We start from the raw sequence: 21076 nt of genomic DNA, 5'->3' as shown, positions 1-21076 counted from the left end.
GCCTAACAAGGTTCATTCCCACAGTAAAAACATTTCTTCTGCAGCTAGTATAGTATTAGAGCATAGCTTTCTACACTAAATCCTTCCAGAGAGGCATTTATTAGGTATGCTGTGTATTCGCTATGCACTATTTAAACGCCAATATACAAAACACAATCATCACAAAATTTAACAGGATAGTTGAAGTGGACTGGCTCCTGTAAGCCACTATGTAACATTATGATGGAAAAGTTTTAACTTTTTTACTTAACTTAAAACAGGGCTTTAAAAAGTTTCAGTCAACCATGTGTTGTTGCCCTATACACAGGCATGGAAAGCTTCTCTCAGCTCTTCACATCAGAGTGATAATATACTGCCTCGACAAAAATTGAGATAGCCTACTCCACACTTGTGACAATATTAATTGAAAGATTTAAGATTCACAAAACAATGACAATGTTACGACAGCCCTATCCAGTCCTTACATTAATAGCATTTTAACAATAATAGGTTTTTATTACATTGTCAAAGTCATTAAAAAGGCTGTTCAATGCCAAACAATTCTGAACAAAGAATAAAAGCAAAACTAACTTAGTTTAGTTTTATTGCAACATTTTTTTATATTGCAGGTTATTTATGTAAATAATTTTTACTCAAAAGAAATTTCTAACACAAAAAGAATTTAGAACAATCTTCAGATGCAAGAACTCATCCACTTGCAGCCACTTCAAAAGGGTAGTGCTGGGGGAAGTCATGGATGACCTTCAGGGCTTCATTATATAGCTCTAAGTCTGTGAATCAAAGAGAACATACTGTAATGGACAACTGATGAACGCTACTGCTTCAAAAGTTAATAAAATAGGATGTACCAAAAGGAATGCCCTTATCCTCTCGTAGTATGTTGTATGTTGTGGCCATTATTGTGCCTTTGTTGGACACCATACCGATCACTTCCACCACACCGCTCAGCTCTTCTTCAAGCTGCAAAGACAAAACAAACAAAATAGAATTTTACTATTGTGTCTAAAAATAACAGAACTGACTTTGTTGTGTGACTATGTTTTAGTCTCATATATGACATTCATTGCACAGGGAGGCATTAATTAGTGAATGTCTTAAGTTCATGCTCACTCCTGTTAAAGCCTTTCAGAAAAACAAGTCTGCTCCATGTTTAACATAATATAATGACCTGGTATATGAACATACCTAGCTTATATTTTATATTCTTCTAGGGCTGTGATAATTTAGTAATATAATTGATAAAAGCAATTATTAAAATAGTAACAAATGTATTTATTAATTAGTTAGCTCTCATAATGTAGCTCTTTGCTAGTGGTGCAACGGATCAAAACTCACGGTTTGGATGACATTACAGTTTTTGAGTCACAGATTGGATCATTTTTCGTATCAGCAAATAAGTGGAGGATGTAACTAATTTTCTTTCTATTTATTACAAGAACAGTACAGCAGGGAACTTTTGGTTTTAACAAAAACAGCCTATAGAAGCTATGATTTTAACAAAAATAAAATCAATAAATAACCAGCTGAATAAATAACATTTTTAAATAAAACATTCAATACTCAGTTGTTCAAGTGTAACGTGAAAAAGAACCCTAGACCTGAAAACCGTGGCACACCTGGCACATTTGCTGCATTTCTAAAAGACAGCTATAACCTATATAGGACAGCCAATGTTTTTTTTTTTTTTTTTGTAATAGCTGTTGTCTTTTTGTCCTGCCGACATGGAAAACGCCACACCCAGACACAGCTGTTCTGATTACTACGAACACAGGAAAAGTCTCGCTAATGTCTGCTGCGTTTTTCATATTCAGCTCACCAGGATAATGTCTAGCAATTTTCAAGTGCATGTCTTAAAGCATGTCATTTCATCAGGGTTAATGTACCACTCACCTTTGTTTTTAGTGTGAAATTGTGCCTTTAAAAAAAAAAAAATCTGTTTAAATGTCACCCAACAAAAATAATTCGATTTTCTTTTATTTCATTACGTGTTGTGGACTCAAATTGGTTCATAGAAAAAAATTGCTTAATCGATTGATCGAAAACAGAATTGGCCGATTAATCGTTATTAAAATAGTCTTGTTGCCGACTTATATTCTTCTAACTGAAAACAGCAGTGTCCAGTCCTTTAACAGAAACATCAATACTGCCCTCTACCTGCAGCCTGTGTCAATGTTATAAATACCAGAGTATTGAGCAGCACACTGTGCAACTTGTCTTATTCCCTGGATCCTAAAAGATCTACTGCCTCAATGACATAATATTGCAACGCTGCCTAACAACTAGAGATGTTTAATCAGTTTCCCCACTATTTTCTTTCCAGTTGTGCGTAAATGACGTGCTGCTTGTATTGCTCATGCAGGTCATGTTTCAGCTCATGGACGACGGTGCCTAACATTTCTAACTGCATAGCTAAACATTTAAAGCTAAGAAAATTAAGCTGACAAGAAACCAGACATAAAAGACTCCACTAAAATCCACTGGGGTCTAAAATCCCACTAATAAACAGAAGCGTTATATCAACAGAGTCACAAGACGTACTCACAGGTTCGTTCAGTTCAACTGTCGCAATCTTTTCCTCTCCGTCTGACACGGTGAACATTTTTCCTGTTGGATGTACCTGACAAGACAGGAAACACACACTATGTTACTGTTATTCGCACAGCCATATACTTCGAAACAGCGTTTTAATTCAAGCTCGCTGCAAACAACCCTAACCTTCTCAACTCGCCCAACGAAGCACACGGGTTTGCTGATGTACTGCGACAGCATAGCGCAGTTGATCCTTGGCTTTGGGACGTCTTGTACTCCTGCCATTTTGTCAGGTCGGGATTATGGCGTTACTGAACTCTAAAACGTGCAGAGCAGCGCGGGAAATTTTTGGTAGTATACCTTTGGATTACATGGTAGCTCAAGCGGGCGGAGCATCTAAAATTATGTTGAAGCTCGTATTGACTTGTTGTTCCGGTAGAAGCTGAAGTAGAAATCGAACTAATCCAACGGTTGTGCACTGTCGTTTGATTCCCCCGAAACATCGCTGAATGGTTCCGACACATGTCGCTGACAGGATAATTTGTACAGAACTTCATGTGGTATTTATAGTTTCTACACGAACATTTACGTTGGTGAGGTCGGTGTCGTCCATATTGTAACATATTATACGGATGTTATTGTTTAGAGACAGTACCAAGCACAGAATAATAAGAGTTCTGTTCTGTCTTCCTATAGTTTGGCGACAGTCAGTTAGCCGTACTGTGCTGAAAATTACAGAAGGAAAGCGCAACATAAGACATTATGAAACAGCGAACTGACTTTATTATCTTGTGAACTTCATGACCCAACGACAGTAAGACCGTCCTTACCCTCTTTGGAGGCATTGTGTTTGACTTGACTTTGCTCAAGGAGTTTTGTTTGACTGAATTATCATTTGTTTTGTTGACAGAGGTTAAACATGTTGAGTTTTTTTGGACTGCGTAAAGACTCGAAGAAGTCAACAGCTGAGAAGGAAGTAGATGGAGGCTTTGTTATCATTGGTGAGAAACATACGTTAAACTCTTGTTAAAATGAACATTTTGGGATTTGGAGTGGCGTTAACATGTTTAGTTTGCCATTAGTGTAAATCACAAAGTAGTCAACTGTGTAGTGGTAAATAATGTCAAGTTTAATAATAATATTGTCAAGTGGTTTATTGAGTCATAGCTACCATTCTCTGTCAGCATTTTGAATTGAGTTTGGTGTGACGATCTCTTTATATAGCATTTAACGTTACTGTAGCAGAGGTATTTACACTGATGTAAAACAATTTGATTAGTTACTCATTAGTGAAAGTGAAAGTGAAAGTGACTTATATGGCCAAGTATAGTGACCCATACTCGGGAATTTGTGCTCTGCATTTAGTTTAGCATTTAGTTTTTGTAAAGTGCCTTGAGATGATTTGTATTGTGATTTGGCGCTATACAAATAAAATTGAATTGAATTGAATTGAATTGAATTTAACCCATCACAAAGTGCACACACACAATAGTGAACACACACACACACACACACACACACACGGAGCATTGGTGTTTTAATGAAGCTTGACCCCCTTAACTTTGAAAAGGTGAATGCTGCTGGATGACAGCTGTTATTCTGTTTAAAAGAATAGCAATGTATAAGATGAAACAATAACACATATGCATAAACTGAAACCTGAAATAATCATACGTTTCACCATTTCCTTTGTGTGTGTGAGATGTGTGTGTTTTGCAGCATAATGGGAGTTTTCTGAAGTGTTCTTTATTGACCTTGGAGTTCAACTAAAAACATTTAACACAAGGTCCCTTTAGTCATGGTGCTCATGACTGTATGGACATTTTGAAATTTCCCATATATATGACCATTTGTTGTTGCCTGACCTGGGCCAGAATTTCATTACAGCAGCTATCTCTAATGGGGAATACCATGAGATATGGTTAAAAGTCCCAGAAAACTAGAAAGAAGACCTTGACTCAAGATTTGTCTTTTTATTTATTTGTTTGTCATGCTGATGTCATCTCTAAACCAGCAAACAGTGTTAACACATGGGTTAAGGCAGCAGGTAAAATTTTGTTGGCAGTTTCGTAGGCCGTATTTTGTTGATCAAAATAGTGTTGCTTTTAAATAATACTGACAATGAATGTGCTGATAAAAAAGTTTTAATTTGATATTTGCCCAGTAGTTCTGTTATTTGATATAACCTTAGTGGCATTACATTTTTTCCTACTCCTGAATATCTGAGCCATCTGCTTTTTCCTAAACCACAAAGATTTACATGGATCATTTGGGGGTAAACTCCCAGCAAAGTGAAGCATTATTTGCTGTTAATCCTTGTCATGGTATTAATTGGAAAAGCTGATGGAGCTGACACAGATGGTCATGAGCAGCATGTTATTTTGGCAGAAGAGAGCAAGAGTCACTGCCAGGTTTTCTCTTTCTGACTGAGGCATCCAACTGAGCTCACAGACATTCATTGTAAATACCCTGATTACTGTGTAGTCACATTCAGTCATCAAAGAATCTATCACAGCTGTGCTAACTTGAGGCTTTATTAGAGTTGGAGAGTTATTTTAGAGTGCATATGTGCTTAAATGGATCCTGTGGCATATTTAAAGTGAACAAAACATGTTAAGAGCTGAACTGATAGTTCCATGCAAGACTGATAGGTGTTTGCCTCTTCCCTGTTTTAAACAGGCCAAGCTAAAGTGAGGCTGCTGCTGCTGCTGCTGCTGGTCACTTCTGTCATGGCTAGAACACTTCTTCTCTGTTTGTGTCTGTTTGTTGTTCAGGCAGGAAGCACTTTAAAAAAGAAATTGTGCAGTGTCATTCCTTAGCACTATGAAGAGAGTCACTTATGGAAGTATCTCTCATTTAGATAATAAGCCAGTATAAACATCTTCAAATCAAATAAGGAGCTAATAGGCTAGAATATAGAATATAAACAGCATAAGAAGTTCTGTCGCCTCTGGACTTTTGTAATTAACATGTCAGTAGATGGTACTGGCTACTACATAAGTATATGATTTTAAAGTTTACTCATGTACATATATTCAGCGGCTTTTCCGTGCTCAGCTCTAAGTAATTGTTAGATGTCTGGCAGGAGAGGTTTGAACAAACTAACGGTTATGAATTGAAGATTGAGAAAAGTGGGTGATACAGCATACATGATCTTTCTTAGTTAAGTGATGCCTGCTTGACAAGCAGCTTGTCTGTTTCTCTGTTGTTTGCTGACAGCTCAGTGAAGATTGTCTTTTGTCTCCTAATAGATGCTCAATAAGAATTAGCATGTTTAGAACATGAACGAAATGTGCATGTTGATTCTTACTGCAAATATCAAGGTATGAAGAGAGATGTCATGTACATGTACATTTGAGTTGCATCTATGTACTTACACTGTTTCATGTATGAATGAATGAAGCTGAGCCACAGTAAAACAGAGTACATGTGTGTAAATGAGAGGGACTCAAATAGAACGGTGAGGTTACAGGGAGTAGAGGTGAAGAAGGTGGAGGATTTTAAGTACCTAGGGTCAACAGTCCAGAGCAACAGAGAGTGTGGAAAAGAAGTGAAGAGACGTGTGCAAGCAGGTTGGAACGTGTGGAGGAAAGTGTCAGGTGTGATGTGTGACAAAAGAGTGTCAGCAAGAATGAAAGGAAAGGTGGACAAGACAGTGGTGAGACCAGCAATGTTGTCTGGTTTAGAGACAGTGGCACTGAGAAAAAGACAGGAGGCACAGCTGGAGGTAGCAGAGCTGAAGATGTCGAGGTTCTCTTTGGGAGTGATGAGGATGGATAGGATCAGGAATGAGTCCATCAGAGGGACAGCTCATGTTAGATGTTTTGGAGAAAAAGCCAGGGAAGCCAGATTGAGATGGTTTGGACATGTTGAGAGCAGGGACAGTGAATACATTGGTAAAAGGATGCTGAGGTTAGAGCTGCCAGGAAGGAGGCCTAGAGGAAGAGCAAAGAGGAGGTTCTAGGATGTACTGAAGGAGGACATGAGGATAGTTGGTGTGGGTGAGGAGGATACAGAGGATAGGGTTAAATGGAGGCAGATGATTCGCTGTGGCAACCCTTGAAGGGAGCAGCGAAAAGAAAAGAAGACTTGCATTGTTTCACAACTTACGTACATGCTTTTTATTTAAGCCTTAAGTACGTTTTCTAAGTAGTTTGTAATGTCTAATTGAGTTTGACCTGATTAATAAAACTTAAATTGATGATTTTGAGCAAAAATGGTTTAACATTTCAGGAGTTAAAAATGGGTAATTTTGATGAAATGGTTTTTATTCCATGGTATTTTACTGTGGCTATAGAACCACAGAAAGAACCAAATTATTCACAGCAGGTTGAGTTTAGATTGAAACTTTTGAACTTTTTGTTACGTAACTGCAAGGATATCAAACCCTTTGTTTTCTTCTTCGAGACATATTAACAACAGTAATGCTACATGATGCTCTAATTGCTTTTCTTGTTCTGTGTTGTCAAGAATTGTGTTCAAGCCTCCACAGTGGAGCACAACCAACACTACTGTTTTTAAGGAGCCTCTTATTTGACCCCATGCTCTGGGTCAGATACAGAATATCTAAATTAGATAGGAAAATGACCTAGATAGACCAGGTGATGGTGCTGTATTACATGCATTTAATTCATGCAAACAAGCTAAAATTGGATTTCCTGTTCTTTTGACTTAAATAATATGTTCATTGAAAATAAATATCAGTGGGTGTGGCTCACTGCTGTGATTTTAATTGTTTTTGAACAACAATGGAGGTCTTTGGCACAGACCAACTAACCAGGCTCTGGATTACAGTGAATACAATACATTTATTGTTGCTTTTGGTCTCTGTATAGGATTCGTGGAAAACAATAAAAAAAAAAAAATTTGGCCTCATCCCTTAAACCAGGCATGTCCAAAGTCTGGCCCGTGGGCCAATTGCAACCTGTGTTCAAATTTCCATCGGCCCGCAGCCTCTGGTATAAAATTAATAACGTGTGGCCCGTCAGCACTGTTTTATATATTTCACCAGAAGATGGCAGCAGACCCGTGGCCGCACTCTCGTTGCATGACCCTTTCCAGCCCATTTCTAAAATGGCGACTGTAACGAAGAAAAGAAAAGTTGACAGAGAGGGCCGTCGCTTCCAGGACAAGTGGAAATTGGCATATTTTTTCACTGAAATACGAAACAACTGTGTCTGCCTAATTTGCCAAGAGACTGTGGTTGTTTTCAAGGATTTCGATATCAAGAGACACTACCAGACGAAACATGCTAACCATGACAAGCTAACTGTGAATGAACGTCATGAAAAAGTAAAGCAACTGGAAGTTGTTTTAACGGCACAGCAGTGGTTTTTTTTTCAAGAGCCCATGAGTCAAATGAAAATGCCACAAAGGCGAGCTATGAGGTGGCAACGCTGATTGCCAAGCACTGCAAACCTTTTACGGAGGGCGAATTTATTAAAGACTGCGTGATGAAAATGGTGGAGAACATTTGTCCTGAGAAGAAGCAAGAGTTTGCCAATGTTTGCCTGGCTTGTAACACAGTGGTATGGAGAATTGAAGATGTTTCATCGGCTTTAAGAGGCAATTAGAGGCAAAAGCAGTGGATTTATACTGGTGGAGAATATTAAAGTTTCAAAGAATGTCAAGCTGAATGGTCGGCCCCCACGCATTTTCACGTCACCAAATCTGGCCCTCTTTGCAAAAAGTTTTGACACCCCTGCCTTAAACTGATGGTGAATCAATGCTGGAAGGAAAGATATAATGGCACACAAAGAGGGCTTAGGTCCCTGTTGATGTTCCTGAGGAAAGCACTCTTTTGCCATGGAGAAGCTGGTGAGACAATGACATCAGTGGGAATGACTTCATTCTGCGGACAAAGTCAGTTTGGCCCTGGAGAGGAAGAGAAGGATAACAGCATTACCTTCTCACTTTCTTCTCCCATCAGTGCCTCTTTCTCACTCATGTCAGTGTTTCAGCCACTTGATGAGGGAGATCTAATTATCTGGCTGGGGACATGGTCTAAGATTACATGGCAGTCAAGACGTTATTTCTGTGGTCTTGCACATCTCTAGTGTTTTTATACAACAATCTTATGAATAGTATACTTAGTTAATAATGGAAGTGTTGGTGATGCATGTTTTCATGCTTTGAATGTAGCAAAGGAATTGTCTTAATGTGAATGATGTACAGTTTAGCACAGTCATGAAATGGTTCAGATATGCATCCACTCAGGTTTGAAAGCATAAACTTGAATTCAAATACTTGAACTGAACTGAGTGAAACAGTGTTTGCTTATTCCCATCAGTCTTAATGCCTTCTAATTTATGACTGTGATCTAAAAACCACTTGTAGAGCACAATTAATCTTCCTTATTGACCTGGTTTGTGCTGAGGAAAGACAAAAATTACTGTAAATCCAGAGCCCAGAAAACCTAAACCTGTCTGGAGATGGTTTTTGGTAATTTTAGACTCTTTGAGACTTGAAAATTGCTGGACAGTCTAGATATACAAATGGAATCTTCTGGTTGTCCCTGTTAACTTAGTATTGTCTGCCCTAGTCTGAAATTAGGGTAGGATTATCTTTAACTAGTTTATTTGAAGTTAGAACTGGGAGATACAGAACAAATCTTCTTTTCATATCAGTCTACTCATATATATCATGATATAAACCAAACCATCATGTTTTACTGGAGAACAGAAGCTAAATTATTTGGTCACTTCCAAATAAATAAACTAGGTCTGTTGTTGTGCAGCAAGTACCACTCATGTTTTAAGGGACCACCAACATTTGCTTGATCTGGGACTGTAAAGTCTTGCATTTTATGAGGATGGAGAGGATGGCACTGCTTTAGGTGGTAAAAGAGGTTATTGGTATTAGCTGTTTTTAGTGGAACATTTATATATTCTTGTCAAATATGCATCTATGTTTTGCAGTGCATGCTACTCTGCTTCTTGTCGAACTTTAAATATCTGAAATATCGCCACATTATTGAAGTCCTCAGACCCTTGCTGTCTACAATGCTCTCATCTTTTGAGCCCTGGGCTGTGTCTGTTTGGGTGTTTTCATCTTTAACTCTGACTGGCTGGCTGCTCTTCCACGCTCTGTGCTGTGTGCATCAACCTAACTGATGTGCTCTAACTCTCTTCCGGCCACATGATTGAATTAGTGTGGCACTACTTTCATTTTCATTATCATTGGCTGTTCGTGCTTTCTGTCAAAACACTTACGGAATGAGTCCTATTGTTGTTATATGACTGTGCCATATCCTTATCAAAGAAAAGTTATATCGCAGTAATTATTTTTATTTTTTTTATTGTCCAGCCCTATCTGAAGTATGTGTTAATGTCAGTGTGCTGGATGAATCTGTTCCTACAACTCTCTGACCTCCATATATGCCTGTGTACATTTCTAGAGCCAGTTATAAAACGTATCTGCAGTAAATAAAACATTAAAGTCAAGAGAAGCACGTTGTCAGGAAAAACTTTATATCTGCTTGATCGTTGAAACGTCTGCTCTGAAAAATTAAAACTACATCTGTCTGATTTTATCTGCAGGAGAGACCGCTGAAGAACAGAGGAAGAAGATGCAGACAGTGAATGTTCCACAGCTGTCTACAAATGTCATAGTACAGCCATCAAAGGTGAACCTGTCAATGCACATTCAGGATGTGCTTAATTCATGATATAAAGTTTGAAATAGAAATTATTGATTTTATGAAAGGAAGCCTATAAGTGTTGTTTTTTCCTATACTCAGTAATTCACCTTGGGGACCAGCTGCTGTGAACTTCTTGCCTGGTCTTGTCCTGCTTGTTTTATATTTTTGTCCATATGGCATGTTGGAGCTACCACATGGACCACAATTAGTGGGTGCCTCATCCATCCACTGTAACACCAACAGGACTCCAAAGCTTATATATTCAACACACAGGCAGTAGCTAAAAGTTAATGTATATATTTTAGGAATTTTTATGTTACTGAAGTATTTTCAGTTTGTTTTCAAGCTCCATCATTTTTATGTTTTAGTGTGTAATGTGAAAACTGTCAGATAATTACTAATAATTATTCGTTCTTTTCATTTTTTAACTCATTGTTTTATGAGAAAATAGTACAGTTGCTGACTTTTCTGACTGTGAACATTGGGTAAAACTACCTGATATTATTGTTATTGTTAGCTGACTTAGTTGCACACTTACAATTAATGAGCTTACTGATAAACTTCATTATTTTAGTTTAAATGGAGATGAAGCAGCAGTAACATGCAGTATTATAAAACACTGCAATTATACTTCAATAATAAATGAATAAAAACTGTTTTATGCATACATTAAACTTAATTGTAACTGCTCCACACTGCTAATTTGCATAATTAACATGAGGACATGGCAAATTAGCAAACCACTGCTAAGTCACATAACATTTTTATGAATTTACACATTTTTCTATGCGATTACACAAGATAGTAAATTTACAGTACATTTATGCTCAGTTAATTGAAGCAGTGGGCAACCTTTCACTATTCTGTTATAGATATTCTATAGATGGATATACAGTGGGTACGGAAAGTATTCAGACCCCTTTAAATTTTTCACTCTTTGTGTCATTGCAGCCATTTGCCAAAATCAAAAAAGTTCATTTTATTTCTCATTAATGTACACTCAGCACCCCATCTTGACAGAAAAAAACAGAAATGTAGAAATTCTTGCAAATTTATTAAAAAAGAAAAACTGAAATATCACATGGTCATAAGTATTCAGACCCTTTGCAGTGACACTCATATTTAACTCACATGCTGTCCATTTCTTCTGATCCTCCTTGAGGTGGTTCTGCTCCTTCATTGGAGTCCAGCTGTGTTTAATTAAACTGATTGGACTTGATTAGGAAAGGCACACACCTGTCTATAGAAGACCTTACAGCTCACAGTGCATGTCAGAGCAAATGAGAATCATGAGGTCGAAAGAACTGCCCAAGGAGCTCAGAGACAGAATTGTGGCAAGGCACAGATCTGGCCAAGGTTACAAAAGAATTTCTGCAGCACTCAAGGTTCCTAAGAGCACAGTGGCCTCCATAATCCTCAATGGAAAAAGTTTGGGATGACCAGAACTCTTCCTAGACCTGGCCGTCCAGCCAAACTGAGCAATCGTGGGAGAAGAGCCTTGGTGAGAGAGGTAAAGAACAACCCAAAGATCACTGTGGCTGAGCTCCAGAGATGCAGTAGGGAGATGGGAGAAAGTTCCACAAAGTCAGCTATCACTGCAGCCCTCCACCAGTCAGGGCTTTATGGTAGAGGGGCCCGATGGAAGCCTCTCCTCAGTGCAAGACACATGAAAGCCTGCACAGAGTTTGCCAAAAAACACATGAAGGACTCCCAGACTATGAGAAATAAGATTCTCTGGTCTGATGAGACCAAGATTGAACGTTTTGGCGTTAATTCTAAGCGGTATGTGTGGAGAAAACCAGGCACTGCTCATCACCTGTCCAATACAATCCCTACAGTGAAACATGGTGGTGGGAGCATCATGTTGTGGGGGTGTTTTTCAGCTGCAGGGACAGGACGACTGGTTGCAATTGAAGGAAAGATGAATGCGGCCAAGTACAGAGATATCCTGGAAGAAAACCTCTTCCAGAGTGCTCAGGACCTCAGACTGGGCCGAAGGTTCACCTTTCAACAGGACAATGACCCTAAGCACACAGCTAAAATAACAAAGGAGTGGCTTCGGAACAACTCTGTGACCGTTCTTGATTGGCCCAGCCAGAGCCCTGACCTAAACCCAATGGAGCTTCTCTGGAGAGACCTGAAAATGGCTGTCCACCAACGTTCACCATCCAACCTGACAGAACTGGAGAGGATCTGCAAGGAAGAATGGCAGAGGATCCCCAAATCCAGGTGTGAAAAACTTGTTGCATCATTCCCAAGAAGACTCATGGCTGTACTAGCTCAAAAGGGTGCTTCTACTCAATACTGAGCACAGGGTCTGAATACTTATGACCATGTGATATTTAAGTTTTTCTTTTTTAATAAATTTGCAAAAATTTCTACATTTCTGGTTTTTTGTGTCAAGATGGGGTGCTGAGTGTACATTAATGAGAAATAAAATGAACTTTTTTGATTTTGGCAAATGGCTGCAATGACACAAAGAGTGAAAAATTTAAAGGGGTCTGAATACTTTCCGTACCCACTGTATGTCTGTGAAGATTTTCAGTCATCCAGGTGAAGTTATCTAGAGGCTGAGTTATGGCAAATGGGCTGCTAGTACTTAGGTCAACCTAACCATCCTATGACTCGGCTTCTAAATCGATGGATAAACCTGTACCAGTTTTTTTTTTTTTTTTTTTAAAGAAAACAACCAGGTTCAGGTGAGAACGTAAGGTCAAAATGACATTACCTGACTGCATTACTCATAGCAACCTTATATTCAATTAGAATAATGTTATAAATTAATATGGATGGCATTTTATATTGCTTACTAGATAACAGATTCTGTGATTGGATGTTAAGTTAGAGTTGACATCACAAAAGAGGAAGAGAGGAGGATGGAGGCAGAGAAGGGTCAAGAGTAGGATGGAGTCAGCAGAAAGAACACTGGGCATATGGTCCTGTATAAATGATACATTCTGCTTAGCTGACCATCCCAAAAAGTCTGATACTAGAATTGCCCCTGATTTTTAGACAGAAAGTGTGAATGCATAGATATATTAGCTAAAAAAATCTGTATCATAAATTGACCATTAGTTGCTCTGATTTCTAAAAATCGGTATCGGCCATAGAAAAACATTTATCAGTCCACCTGTATTCATAATTTGTGGTTTTGTAGCCTCTGACCCTGAACAGCTGCCATCATTGAGGGGAAAAATGAATTCCCAGTTTAATCAGAGTACTACAGGATAATGTCAGGATGGCTGAAGCTCCATGGAAGCTGTATAATGCAGCAATGATCCAAAACATTGAAGTCAATCTGCTGCTGTATTACTTAGACACTGTGTAATGACCTTGAAAGCTGTTCACACCAGACATTCTAAGAATAAGGGTTAGGATTAATAATGGTTATTGTCTCAGCTAAATTACTTCTGTAAGAAATAATGGTAAAATCTTTACTGAACATTGTGCAGGTCTGATCCACAGCTAAAGGAAGTGCTTATTTTGACAAAAATACTTTTATTAAAGCCATGGATCCACTCACTGTTTCCACCAGCACTATCAGTGTTTAATGAGTGTGTTCAGTGAAGAAATGAAAGATTGTAATTGTGTGTGCATTATTAGTTTGAGCACATTGTGTTAGTCTGTACTTGTGATGTAGATGAAGATCAGATCACATGTAATGACAAAGTAATGCAGAAAACCAGGTCAGGTCCAGGTCATATAAAACCTCCAGTCTTTTTTTTTTACTTGACAAAACAAGTAACAAAAAAAGTTTCCAAATCTATATTCTGCAAGAATTAGTGTTCATATAGATCTTATTTTTTTGCTCGCAACAATTTGAGTGTCTTCTTTTTTTTTTTTGTTGTGAAGTCGGGGGAAGTCGAAAGATAATTACATCATCATTAACGTGCAGGCTGCGCTAGTCTGCGAGTGGCGCTGTGAGACAATAATAATAAATAAAAAGTGGGACTGTGGTAAAATAATAAATAAAAAGAGTGGGTCTGCTGTACGTGCAGGCAGTTTAGAACAACATCTGTTTTTCAACCCAGTAGCATGACAACACCGGCCCTTGCGGTCAAAAAACAGACTGGCCCACTGGGAATCCTCCTGGTGCTCCCGATTAGCCAATCTGAGCCTGGACTCATCAGCTTAATAAAGACAAAACTTTACCAATTCCCACAGGGAACTACAGGCAGTTTTACATATTAGATATTATTAATTAAAGTTCCTGAAGGGGATATTCAGGTAGTCTTGTAGCCAAAATTATGAGTAGCAAGTACTAAATAAGTAATAAAAGTAGTCAGTAACAGTCCAAACAGTAACAGCAGATAGTCATCTTTCATTGTCTAAGGTGTTGTATAGCCTGATGGCAGTGGGGATAAAGGATCTCCTGTATTGTTCAGTCCTGCAGCTCAGTAAGGTGAGTCGTCCACTGCAGCTGCTTCTCTGCTCCATTGGGGGAATGGTCAGTGTATTCCAGGATGACCTCTGTCTTTTTCTGTCTGCATCTCTCTCACTACTGCCTTGCACTTTATGCTGCCTTCCCAGCATACTGCAGCATTTAAGACCACATCTGCTATTATATTCAGATAAAACATGTGCAGCATCTTCCTGTAGACATATAAGGACCTAAGCCGGAGAAAAATATCTCTCCGTAACTAGTTCAACTTGTTGTCTAGGTGTACAGTGCTGTGAAAAATTTGCCCCCCTCCTGATTTATTTATTTTTTGCATATTTGTCACATTTAAATGATTCAGATCATCAGACACATTTTAATATTACACAAAGACGACCTTATTAAATACAAAATGCAGTTCTTAAGTGATGAAAAAGGGGAAGAAAGTTGTCTAAGCCTACCTGAGAAAAAGTAATTGCCCCTCCTACTGAAATTACTCCAAGAGCACAATGATGACGTATTCAGGAGCTCACAGAAGAACCCAGAACAACATCTACAGAGCTGAAGGTCCCACTTGCCTCAGTTAAGGTCAATGTTCATGATTCAACAATAAGAAAGACACTGGGCAAAAATGGCATCCATGGCAGAGTTCCAAGGCGAAAGCCACTCCTGACCAAAAAGAACACTAATGCTTGTCTCACATTTGCCAAAAAACATCTTGATTATCCCCAAAACCTTTGGGCAAATATTTTATCGACTGAAGAGACAAAAGTTGTACTTTCTGAAGGTGTGCATCCTGTTACATCTGACATAAAACTAACAGCATTTCATAAAAAGAACATCATAGAAACATTTAAACATAGTTGTGGACCTGGAGGACTTGCCATGATTGATGGAACCAATAATCCATGTAGAGGATAGCATCATCCATACCTGTGTGCAGGGGACATATTATGTGTTTGACCTTGAGTCTTAGTAGACGGAGAATCATCCTCTCCAACACCTTCATTATATGGGTTGTGAGAGCCACCAGCCTGTAGTCAATTATTTCACCTGGACACTTTAGGTACCAGAACAATACAATATGTTTTCCACAGAGCTGGGACTGTTCCCAACTGTAGACTCAAGTTGAAGATTCTCTGTAGAGGCTCACACAGTTGGGCAGCCCAGTCCTTAAGCAGACTTGGACATACACCATTTGGGCCAGCTGACTTCCCATGGCACAGTCTTTTAACTGCAGCCATGCCCCATTTACTGTGATAAATGGTGGATTGCCCAGGTGAGGGTTGGGGCATAGCTGCAGTAGAGATGCACACGTTGAAGACGAGGAGGAAAATTTGAGGTAGTCAATTTGAGGGAGACCTGGGTAGTCCCATGGAGGGTGAGCTGTTGCATGACACAGAGGAAAAATGAGTGGGTATGGCTGTTCAGTACATGTACAAAAGTACATTTGCTCCAGTGCCAAACCTGTTGAAGAACTTGAATTCATCGGCTCTGTCCACATCATGTAGATTTCTCTGTTTTGTTTTTATAGTCCTCCTTAACCTGCTTTAATCTCCTCTTCAGCTCACATTTGACATGTCTGAGCCTTTCTTTGTCTCCATCTTTAAATGTCTCCTTTTTCTTGTTGATAGCTTTGATGTCATTAGTTATTAGATTTGGGGTTTGTCATTAGGCAAACAGTGCACTGACCTGTAGGTATAACAGTGTCTCTACAGAAGTTGATGTAATCTGTGAAACAGTCAACCTGTCTGTCAATGACCATACTGTTCCCTTCTGCTCCCAGCAAGAACTTTATGCTTAAGTTGTAACCTCAGTTCTCTAAGTAGAGAGACTATCAAGTTTTAGACTGCTTGAAAGCAGGCTCCAATCAAACCATTGCTGGCTTTACATCTGCACAGGTGCTTTATAGATTACCTGGGAGATAAACTGGGCAAGCCAGTTTGTATTAAAGTGCATTCATGCACTTTTGATTCATGCACCTTGACCTCAGCAGGCTATTCTCTGCACATATGTTTACCCATGTAATCCACTCAAAATTGGATCTCTCTACTGTCTACTTTCTGTACTTATTTTCAGAAACATTGGGAAGTCATAAACTTTACTCTGTCCTTGCTAACATTGTTTCCAAGGTGGAGGATCTATGCTTTGTTTAATGATGCAAAGTGCTCTGATAAGCACTTGCATATGAACTGTATGAATGAGGAAATGAAATGACCTGTCTGACAGGAGGAAGGAGACACAGAAACTCAAGAGTTTCTTGAAGAAAACCTGTCAGCGAGCAGGTTAGTTTCACGGAATAAGTTACTGCGGTAACTGAGGTTGAGTTTAAATCTCTGGAAATGCTGTTTTCACTTAACCCACATTTAAGGATCAATTTACACAGAAAACCAGAAAATTGCAGACAGCGCCATTGCTTTTTCTTGTAATAGTATAACCAGAAGAGGATTTTGGGGTGGAAAGATTTTTCTGATGCTTATGTTTGTATTGTTCTGACTGCGACATAAACCATTGGAAGTAGTGTTTTTATCACTGGAATGTGACAGGTTGAAAAAATTGAAATTGCAAACAAAAGTCAGAGCAAAAATCTTGTGACGGAAAGAATGTAACTTACATCTGAAACACAAAGCACATTCTAAAACTTATGAGATTTTTTCACTTGCACTACACTTGCACTACAGAAATCCAGCATTTTTAAAAAACCAGAAACAGCAACTGTTTACGCTACTCATACAAGGCGTTTCAGTTTTGCACCTCCGTGCTATGATGGCCCCGCCCATGTTGAGCTGATACTCAGTTGTAATGGAGAATGAATAAACCGAATGGAGTAGAGTAGAGCCGAATAGTGCTAAAACTGTAATGGAAAGGGGTAATAGTGTCAGCAGGTGAAATCTGATGCTGAACTATAAATGAAGTCCTATGCTGTAGTGGAGTTGTTTGTGAATTAGAATATCCTCAAAGTTAAAGGCTGATTCATCTGAAATATCAAAACTGTAAATAAACTGGATTTGGTTAGTTGTGATTGAGCCCACAGATATTTATTTTAAGCTTAATATGTAGTCTTTCTAGTCATGATGTTGACTATAATATGACAAAGCAAGAACTAGTTATCTTACTAACAGGCATGATTGGTGCTTCTTTACTGAAGGAGGACTGAAAAAGGTCAATCCAAGTATAACTATCCAGGAAACACTAGTCAGTATACATAGCATATTTAATAAAACCTTGTGATAGTTCCGAAGATATGCAAGGTGTGTTCTACACCTCCTTCAAAAATGTATGTTCCTATATTTGTACAAAGCATTTCTCATTCCATTTGTCAAACCATTGCTGAGTTCTGCATGCTACCCAACTATGTCCAGCTTCCAAGCCTCCTTCTCCTTCCATTACTCATTTAGTTCTACATGAATTTTATATTATTAACTTGTTTATCTTCCTCCCCCTGCTGTTTGTGATGTAGAAAAAGTAGACCTGCTGTGAAAAGGAGAGCTGTACACTGACATTAAATGTCCCCTCTTTTTCTCACAGGCACCATGTACTGTTCCAGCTCAACCTGCTGACACAGAGCTCTCTACAGGTTTAACTAGCAGAGGGACAGTAGCAGAGCCCTCTGTAGGAGAAGCCGCTTCAACTCTCCCAGATCTACTTGGGGACATCCCCTTCACTTTGGCTCCTCATATCCTGGCCATGCAGGCAGGTCCCTCCCTCATTCCTGATGTACTCCTCTCCCAGGACATCAACTACAACCTGGCCAATTTTCAGTATGATTTCACTTTAGAGAATTCTGTGCTTCACAGTACCTAGTTGCTTTGGATTTTAATATTGAGACTGTCACAGCTCTTTGGTAAGCTGTTTTGTAAAGATGTGGGAAAGGTCATAGTGTTAGGTTTGTGCAGAACTGACCGCCCACAGTTAACATATACATGGTAATTCTAACTATGAAAAGTAAGACCCAAATTGTACTAAATTATCATTAAAAGGGAGGTTTATGGTTGATTGCATTGTAGTCCTTGTGCTGTGAGGTTCTTTTTTGAGATAGACTGTAATTTCAAATGAAATCGGATAAAATGTTTGTTTGAGCTCATCTGATGATGTGGCCCCTTGATGAAGCAATAACTTTATTCAAAGTTAAGTACCTACACAAAGAATCATATAAAATAAAGCCTACCTCCATTAGTGCAGTCTTCAATAGGATGATTGGATAGGAAGTACTAATTCATGTCAGGTCTATTGCATCATCTGTTTATGTAGGAGATGCAACACGTGGAGAATGATCAAATGAAAATGTGTGGTATGAATAATTTTACTAACAACAGCTCTTATAGAATATTGGAATATATCATTTATACGTACAGTATATTTGACATTACATGGACACACTTTTTGCTACAATTTAGGTTTTAATTTATTCTCTACCAGTGGCCATCATGTTTGTATTTTGCCTTCTGATTATGGACTTCCTAGTGATCTAGCATATTTTTCTGCTAGCATTGCATTATTCATTCTGTCTGCATTTTCCATTAGTCTTTGCTTTCTTCTGTTTATGGAACATATTTTGCATTACACTGCTGTCAATTATACATGCCATTAGTTAGGATTATATATGTATACAGTTTGTGTACTTTATTTCTACAGAACATGTTTACAGATAGGACAGTGTGTACTGTACACAGTGTATGCCTAAGAGGTTAAGCTGTATTACAACTTTTTAATTTAAAAATTGACAGTTATGAATGTAGTACTGTACATTACGTGAAGTCACACAAGCATGTTTATGATCAAGCATTATACAAGGTCTTTTAGCTCAAAGTCAGCAAAGGGCTTGGTCCTCCTGGCATACCATATATATCAAATAGTGGAGCCTGTATTTACCTCAACAAAAATCTTAGCATTTAGCAGTATAATATGCCATGCATTGCACTGATTCTGTCATCAACAGTTTTATCATACTCACCACTGTGCTGCTTTCAGTCTTTTTTTCATTTCCAAAAAAATAAATCATTTGCTATGTCCATTCTCTGTTACACTTCTGTTTTTTACTGTCAATCTGTTGTCAGTAATACTTTGTATTTGTTCTACAATTGTTTCAAGTCTTTCTTGGTAGACATTTAATGTGAGAAATCTGCAGAAAGATTATTGACGATTACATTGATTAGGAAAAAAAAACTGTCAAAGGGATTGTAATGAACTAAATGAAAATAGCATTTTTGTGGTGAGAGCAGCAGTGTGGGGCATATTACGTTACTGTTGGATTTAATCCTGTTTAAATGTGCATTATGCTGAATGCATTGATTAATTCATATCCTTACCAAAGGAATTTTCCTATTTTCTTGTTCTGAAAATGAGCAGAAGAAATTAAGTTGCCTCTCATCCTGAATTTATACTTCTGATTCTTTGCTCATTATGAAATTTACTCTCTTCAGACCTCTGTGCCTTCAATATGCAGTTTCAAATTATACTTTAGAAGCAAGTGCTTCTCAATTGTTCCCTCCCAATAGAATCTTTTTTAACTACTTTTTTATGCCTGAGTTAAAGTATCTGTTGATGATGGTAATGTGTTCTTGTGACTGTGGATAGTACCTTAATTTAAAAATACATTTAAAGAGTGTTGTTTAACTTTTGTCTTTATGTATGAGAGAAATGTTTTATCATCAGTCATAACTGCAAATTAATGTTTTACTTGATTAGAAAAATTGATTAGCAGATGTAGGTAAAACAATCATATTGTTTGCACCTCATACAAGGAAAGCGTTTAGTGGAATTATTGTAATTAGCATGTAATTTATGTAATGAGATGTGGTTTTGATTTGGGACTTGAGACGAGTTATTGGCATGACATGAAACTGGGGTGACACTTGACCTAGGGCATGTGGGACTTGGTAACAATGTTAAGTGAAAATATAAACTAGAATATGTGTGTACTATCAATGTCACCATTGTTAATCTCATACTGAGTGGAGTTTGGTGCTGCATTTAAATGTGAACAAATTTGACGCTAGTTAAAATGTAATATGCTGCTTAAATGCTTATGAAAGTGTTGTCAACAGTAATAAAAAATATAGCCGCAAGCGGCGATGAACGGCCCTCGCCGCTACCGAACCGCCTCCCCCAGCGGCCCGCCCGCGAACGGACCACCACCCCCGAACGTCTCTCCTGCCACCTCTCAGTGGGCACTTATACAGGAGTATAAAGCTCCCATTGGAAATGAATGGCTGCCATGGCAACAGCGTTGAAAATAGAGCGTGGTCCAATTGGCTTTTTTGATGAGGATGCCCTGAAGGATGTTTGTGCCAAACTTGGTACAGTACATAGGGGGCGCTATTGCATCTATTGTGATGTTCTTACATCACATGGGTTGAGGCCGGTGGGGTCTACAGTTCATCAATTGGTCTGATTCAAATCCGACAATGCGTGTACGAGTTATCACAAATTGAAGGGTTGTTGGCGAGCCAAAAAACGTACGTCGACTGGCGTCAAAAGAAAACCATGGAAGTGACCAGAAAAAAAATTGGATAACCTTTGCAGCCCCA

General features: G+C 38.5%; 2 protein-coding genes across 3 annotated transcripts; one reads left to right on the top strand and one right to left on the bottom strand.

The window, feature by feature from the left end:
* Positions 1-474: 474 nt before the first annotated feature.
* rpa3 (replication protein A3) lies at positions 475-2973 on the bottom strand. Its single transcript, XM_026300445.2, has 4 exons — positions 2716-2973; positions 2543-2617; positions 849-960; positions 475-770 (listed from the first exon to the last, which is right to left on the bottom strand). The coding sequence occupies exons 1-4, from the start codon at positions 2812-2814 to the stop codon at positions 688-690; spliced, it is 369 nt and encodes a 122-aa protein (XP_026156230.1). The 5' UTR covers positions 2815-2973; the 3' UTR covers positions 475-687.
* Positions 2974-3032: 59 nt separating this feature from the next.
* Positions 3033-19560, top strand: umad1 (UBAP1-MVB12-associated (UMA) domain containing 1). Of its 2 annotated transcripts, XM_026300444.1 has the most exons (5): positions 3033-3127; positions 3226-3343; positions 3440-3530; positions 10068-10153; positions 18075-19560. In XM_026300444.1, exons 3-5 carry the CDS (start codon positions 3449-3451, stop codon positions 18348-18350), a joined length of 444 nt encoding a protein of 147 aa, XP_026156229.1. In that variant the 5' UTR covers positions 3033-3127; positions 3226-3343; positions 3440-3448; the 3' UTR covers positions 18351-19560. The 2 variants fall into 2 exon arrangements, with proteins under 2 accessions (XP_026156229.1, XP_026156228.1); XM_026300443.1 differs by lacking the exon at positions 3033-3127 and having other exon boundaries at positions 3134-3343.
* Positions 19561-21076: the final 1516 nt, after the last annotated feature.

Source organism: Mastacembelus armatus, chromosome 11, assembly GCF_900324485.2.
Source record: "Mastacembelus armatus chromosome 11, fMasArm1.2, whole genome shotgun sequence".
Classification (NCBI taxonomy): Eukaryota; Metazoa; Chordata; class Actinopteri; order Synbranchiformes; family Mastacembelidae; genus Mastacembelus; species Mastacembelus armatus.
Note: the sequence above shows the minus strand (reverse complement) of the source record. Positions and strands in the feature narration are given on the sequence as shown.